This window comes from Jatropha curcas, chromosome 2, assembly GCF_041381405.1.
Source record: "Jatropha curcas cultivar XTBG-Jc1 chromosome 2, XTBG_Jcur_1.0, whole genome shotgun sequence".
In the NCBI taxonomy this organism is placed as follows: domain Eukaryota; kingdom Viridiplantae; phylum Streptophyta; class Magnoliopsida; order Malpighiales; family Euphorbiaceae; genus Jatropha; species Jatropha curcas.
The window spans coordinates 7,868,880-7,875,585 of NC_143152.1; the positions used below are offsets into that span (position 1 = coordinate 7,868,880).

General features: G+C 36.0%; 1 protein-coding gene across 2 annotated transcripts; it reads right to left on the reverse strand.

Moving 5' to 3' along the window:
• Positions 1 to 6,290, reverse strand: LOC149498175 (proteinaceous RNase P 1, chloroplastic/mitochondrial-like). 2 transcript variants are annotated; one of them, XM_089718326.1, is made up of 6 exons: positions 4,596 to 6,288; positions 4,001 to 4,090; positions 3,727 to 3,908; positions 2,083 to 2,203; positions 1,256 to 1,324; positions 1 to 286 (listed from the first exon to the last, which is right to left on the reverse strand). In XM_089718326.1, exons 1-6 carry the CDS (start codon positions 5,790 to 5,792, stop codon positions 182 to 184), a joined length of 1,764 nt encoding a protein of 587 aa, XP_089574452.1. In that variant the 5' UTR covers positions 5,793 to 6,288; the 3' UTR covers positions 1 to 181. The 2 variants fall into 2 exon arrangements, with proteins under 2 accessions (XP_089574452.1, XP_089574453.1); XM_089718327.1 differs by lacking the exons at positions 1 to 286; positions 1,256 to 1,324; positions 2,083 to 2,203 and adding an exon at positions 3,180 to 3,628 and having other exon boundaries at positions 4,596 to 6,290.
• Positions 6,291 to 6,706: the final 416 nt, after the last annotated feature.

The window sequence follows — 6,706 nt, forward strand, 5'->3', positions numbered from 1 at the left end:
TGACGAGGGAAATTTCCAGGATTCGACTAACATAGCTGACTCTGAAGAATGAAGATGTAAGATTACAATTGCCACAGATCATTTCACCTTTTTATGTCAAATGTTTCGAAAAAATATAGATCATACTGTGAATATTACAAAACTAACTAAATCCATCTCACCATTGCATATGTATACCCCTTCATTGCAATTTATTCCCTGCTCTGGTGGCACATAACCACTGCCTTGGTGTTTCAAGATCATCAACTGTGACAGTTGGGACATGCCAACTAGCTTTCTCAGATTCCTGCGTTAAGAATTTGAATTGGCATGACTAAATTAGGTCCCATTCTGTGATAATTTGGGAGCCCATTTCAGGCTCCCAGAATCACTTCAGGCCATCTTTCTGTTGAGTAACCATTAAACATATCCTGTACTTTTTGTCTTGTTATAATTATACCTCGTTCTTAAGTTAATCAATCCCTCACACACCCCAATTTTTCACTTTTGTCATGGTTTAACCCCAAACTTAAATCAGCCATTTTGAATTAAATAAAATAATATTTTAAGTGGGACCCATCAGAATGATGAAAATTAAAATTAACTCACCTTAGTTGACTTAAAACGGTGAGTTTTGAAACTTTAACCCACCCCATTAGTTGACTTAAAACAGTGAGTTTTGAAACTTTAACCCACCCCATGTCTTTTCTCTCTCCTCCACAGTTTTCAATTTCCTCAAGATACAAACCCAGGCTCCCTCTTCTCTCTTCACCGTAAAGAATCAATTAAGATATATCCTTAAAATATCTCTCTTCTCTCACTTCTTGCAATTTTGGATTTTGATTTGAAAAATCAAGATGCAGGGGAGAGAATCCATTTTGGTTTCTGATTTGAAGAATTAATTAAGATATACTCTTAACCATGTTGGAGGAACTGAAAGCGAATTTGGGATTGCAGTGAAAAGACGCATCGACCGTGTGAATTCGGTAGAGGACCAACCACGGCAGCCGGGACTCACTCAGTTTTGTGTTTAATCAGGGGTGGTTAATTTAACTCATGTGGTATAATAGGTCCCACCTTTAGTATTTTTTCATTCATTTCATAAATCCAATTTTGAGTTTGGGTTCAATTATAACAAAAGTGAAAAATTGGGTGTGTGAGGGGTTAACTTAAGAATAAGGCACAATTACAACACAACACAGTACAGCGTATTTTTAATGGTTTACTCTCTTTCTGGTTCACATATGACATAAAAGAGTCGGTTGATAGTGTTTACCTGAATGACAATTGAATAAGGTGGTGGCATGTGTAGGGCAAGTCCACTGCTTGACACGGATAGTCGAACCTGCAAAATTTTTCACAAAATGAATTTCCCTTTCACACACAGCATCATCAATGGCTTGCAATCACATTCGTAGTAGACGGAATGCAGTTCACAAAAGTTTATTTTAATTCCTTAAAATCACAAAAAAAAAAAAAAAAAAAAAAAAAAATTGAAGCATAAACTAAGCCAACTCCCCCAAAAACTTCAGCAAATAGCTATAATATTAGTTAAAAATTTTGGATGTCAGTACATGCCAGACACAAAACATACCATGTGAAAAAAGTAGTAGCCATTAGAATTAGAGCACCTGAAAAGATACAAAGATAATTTTTGAAGTAATTATTATCATCTCGTTCCAGATAGAGATTTGGTTGAGCAGATTCAAGTTCAATTTTTTAAATTTCATTTCATCTCAAGCAAAAACTGGAGCTTAACATGGAGATTAGATTTTTTTTTTTTTTTTTTTTTTTGTTTTTCTTTTTTTATTGGAACTGAACTCCAGAGACTCTGGCTCAAGCTATGCCATGCATATACTCAAAATTCAGATGGTTAAGCTCTATAGGAGTGTCATGCAAAAATCTGTGCAAATGTAAGTTCTGGGATTATCACAAGAAGACCATTATTAACCAGACCTGAGCTAGTTTGCAAAAAATTAGTATTCTCCTCCAAATCAATGCAAGAAAACATTTATTCTCCAGAGAAAACCAGATTTCAAAATGAATTGTTAACAACACAATCTAACAGAAGTAATGACCAGATACACAAAGAACAGAATGTACCTGATGTTTTTCCTTCCATCTTGGAAAAAATGAAGTCCCAAGCAAATGGAAAAGGTGGTCCCTCATTTCATCATTTGTCACCAATAAACACTTGCAACTGACAGCTGCATATAACCAGTACCTGTAAATCAAAATGCAACAAATCCAAAAATAGAGGTAAGGTGGTGATGTGAGAATATATAATTTCATAGCATACAAATTGCTGTGTGGACATAGGCACTTTGCTGCTACAGTTGAAGCATAGCTTTCTGCAATATTTGTATTGCATGGAACATATTAAATAACCATAATTTAGTCCTCTATATAAAAAATACTCAAGGAACAAAACTTAATTGAAAAAACATATAAAATTTCATCCCTAAGAAACTTTGAACATATTACTGAAAAGACAAATTCCCACCACACTCAACTACTCATTCTCATGAAAGCCCAGGCATCTAGCTAATTAAGCAATTATGGCTACTCAAGCACTTCTTTCATTGTCTAATCTAACACATTCTTCCCAACAATACAAGCCCCCAGCTACTACCATACAGGCATTGACAACCCTGCTTATCCAATGGAAAAATGGGTAAACAACGTATATTGACAATTACGTTTTCAGAAGAAGTGTATGATTAGGGATCAAAACCAAAAGGAGGAAATCAAGGTTTTGGAACTATAAACAGTACTGCAAACAGTAATCTGAGGGGTAGGATCTTTTGAGTTAGTTGATGGAGAAGTAAATTAGGGTTTCATCCAAGGAATTTCAAATCCGAGTTGTTCAGAAATTTTCTGCAAAATTTTGATGAGAAAATAACAGCACGCTAAGCTTCAAGCTTAGAAGTTTTTATATATCAAATTACACAAGCATTAAAGCACATGTAATCATAAACTCGAACAACTTCAAATCTTTCTGATATTGAACCCCTAAAACTAGTCTCAAATAAAGATTTGGAGTTCCCACTTTCACATATATCTAAAAGAATTAATGCTTTTTAGCAAGGTCATCAATTACGTTTCGGTTGCCATTCAGGATCTCCTATTGGAATGATATATTTCAGTACCAGCACATTTTGGTATTCTGTTTTGCAGCATCTCTATCTGTGCAAAACAAGTTTTCAATACAATATCACAAAGATTAAAGCTAAAATAATATATAACAACATAAGTTTACAAAGAAAAAATTGAAACTTCGAAAAAGAGATTTGTCAATTTATTAGTCTTGAATTTGATAACTATAGGCTTCAATTTTGAACCTGACATTTCGTTTTTTATTTTTTATTTTTTTACAGCTTTGTTAGGATAAGGTTGGCCTTTAATATTTTCCTCTTTTTACAAAGTTGCCCTTTTAGTTTTGTTGTTTTACTATCTTGACAGAACAGCAACTTGGCCAAAATGATTGCTTCAGTTCTATCTCGGCCAAAATGGACCAAAACAGCTGAGATTTTTGTCAAGAAGAAATTCATGCCATTCCATTCTGTTTTCTTGGCCGGAACAAGATTTCTCAGCTGTTTGAGCCAGAAAGGAACAGAATCTACAACTCTGCTTTCTAGGCCAACAAGAACTGTAAGTGAAAATAAAAATGTGTCACTAGTTTACTATGTGCAACCTTAAAAGCCATCATTTAAACCCATATACAGAGTTCTCTACATGTAAACTCACCAGTCGTCATTTGAGCCAGCAGGAGTTGCATAAAGTGCACCAGACTTTTTCCAAAACTCTAACAACTTTTTGTTATTAGGATTCCGAGCTGGACCACCATCAACACGATTTTCATGCAAAATAATAAGTGGAAGTATCTTTGATGGGCTCATTTGACATATCTTAACAACCACGGAATTAAGCTGCAAATCATTAATAGAGTTGTCTATACACCTTGCTTTATAATAACTCAAAGATGCAGTGTCATAAACATTAATCTTGATATCTCCATTACCTGGTAAAAGTTGAAATTCTTTTGCTTAATAAGACCCAAATTCGCTCCATCTATAACTGCATCAAATGGACCGTGCTGCTTCAGCCACTCCTGAATGATTTCACCTCCTTAGTCAGTTAGGAAATGACTGACAATGATTTTGTGTAACACTTGCCTGAAGCATTCAAAATTAGCAAGTACTGACTATCTAATATCATTGTCAAAACTAAATAAAGAAAAGCATAAACAGAAAAAATAGACTATTTCTATGACATCGAAGGCTATAAAGCTCACAGTCTTAAAAGTGGTCAATGTATCTAACAACATGGAAGCAACCACTCACGCTATGCAATATAGATCACCATCTTAATATTGGAAAAAGGAATAGAGTCATAAACAAGATAATTTTATATGCATCTAACAAATTTCTAAGCATCAATTCATCTTGATCCAAGAAGCCAAATTTAGTATGCATATATATTTACAAGAGCAAAATAAAGAAGAAACTGTTAATGGCAATTATACAGGCTCATGCTATTGCATTGTATACTTTAAATAAATTCACAGTCATTCTTTGTTGAGCATCCATATGAATGCATAAGGAGCTATGTTTTACCTGGAACAGAATAAAGTCAGCCTTAACTTCTTTTCGGCAAGCCAATTTGGCCAATGAAGTAGCAAAGTTTTCTGTTTCTCTTGGATCTATATCAATACAAGCAAGTTTCTCACCACAAGAACGACAAATACCCTTCTCATCAATTTGAGTTCTTACTGTTTTCCACCCCCCACTCCCCAACCATCCTTGCCCATGCCAACCTCCACCTCGGGCCACAATTCGTTCCCTTATCTTGTTCACATCCCAATTCTGCTTTCCAATTTTTGAAGCATCCTCAGACTTGAACCAATCTTCAATAATCCCAATAGTTGAATCTGTAACTTGCCTCACAGTGGATCGCAACCGATGCAGCATCTCGTACACCTTGTCTACCCTCTTGGCATCAGCACTAACTTTCAAAAGAGCAGAAAGCTCAGGCTCTTCAGCTATCACTCCAGATTCAGCCATATGTGCATCAACTTCATAAGCCTTATCAACCATTCCCTTCTTGCAGAATCCAAATAAAGCCGGTCCATACGAACGCAATTTCGGCAGGACATCAAACCTTTTCATCTGCTTAACCAATGCAAAAGCCATTTCTGGGTCTTCTAATGCAAAAGCCAACCTAGCAGCATTTGTAAAAGTAGCTTCATTTGGAGCAACTTTATCAGTAAGCATCTGTTGAAAAATCTCAAAGCCCCTTCTCGAATTCATATCAGAATCATTTGCAACAACCCTATCTCCTTTCAGTTCAACCAAAGAACCAGAAGAGCACAAATAGAGCAACACATTGTAGTGGTATTCAGTAAGCTGTACACCATTACTTCGTGCCTCGTCATACAAGCGAAGGGCTTCAACAAGATCACCACTCTTCGAGCACTTATCAAGCTTCCATCTAAGTACCCCCTCAGGTGATTCCCGCCTTGATTTCCTCTTTGCATTGTTGGAAATTTTGTTTGTACCCGATACAGAGGATTCGTTAATCTGAGGAGTTGCAGAGAGGGCAAAACTGCAAAGATGGGCTCTTCTATCCATACGGAACTGATAGGCTCCGATATGGTGAATAGGATTGAGAAAATAGTAACTACGGTAATGGAGAAGTGGGCAACGGAAATAATTGGAATTACTTGGAAAAATTGGTAGCAATGGGAATTTGGTAAAGAATGAGAAGAGAGGAGAGGTTTTATTAAAAGGAGCAAAAAAGTTTTCTCGCAACATCACTGAAAGATTATTATCGCAAAAGCACAAATTATAATTGAGAACAGTCGAAATAACAATACAGTATAAAACACAGTCAATAACAAAACCAATCAGTTGCTCACTTGAAAAGGCCAACAGTTATCCATTTAAATAAAGATATCAACAGAGTTTTCTATGTCAAACAAAGAATTTCATTTTCTATATATAATTTTTCTTCTCTCTCATCTCAGCTTTGCCATGAATCCTCTGTTCTCTGCCCTCCATATCCATGTCCACAAACGTCCTCTTATTCGGTTAAAACATGAGTAAGGAGACGTATCTGCCAAGGGAAGAGTAGAGTCTGCATTCTTTGTTTTTTCTTTAAAAGGATTCTGTTTAGAATAGGGGAAAGGTCGGTCTTATTGGATGGAAGAAGATGAAGAAGGTGTAGGCTCTGTAAACGCGAGTGCAGACAGAAGAGAGGAAAGAGGGTTTTTTTTTTTTTTATCCTTTTCTATCCAGAGATATGGAATTTTAGGGTGTAGATCGGCATCGATTGGTTAGAGGGCTTTTTATCTGACGGTGATTATTAGAACTTCAAAATTACTTTCAGTTACCATTACCGTGATTGGGGTCCAAAAGTTTGTATTCAATCTAAGGGGTAATAATGAACCGAGTGGGTTTTACACAGGGAGGCTAAGGTTCGGAACCGAAAGTTTTTCGATTCTAAAACCGATGGTTCTAATTTTAAAAAATGTTGAATCGAAACCAAATAATTACAGTTCCAGTTATGGTTTTTTAACGATTTCAAAATTGACGGTGTAACCTCCCTTCCCGGTCCACTCGTTAACTCAAATGAACCGAGCTGAGACGCTACAATCTGGTTGAACCTATGTCCTTTCATGCTAATATCATGTTGTATGCTGATTATGATGTCAAGCTGTTGCTTTTTA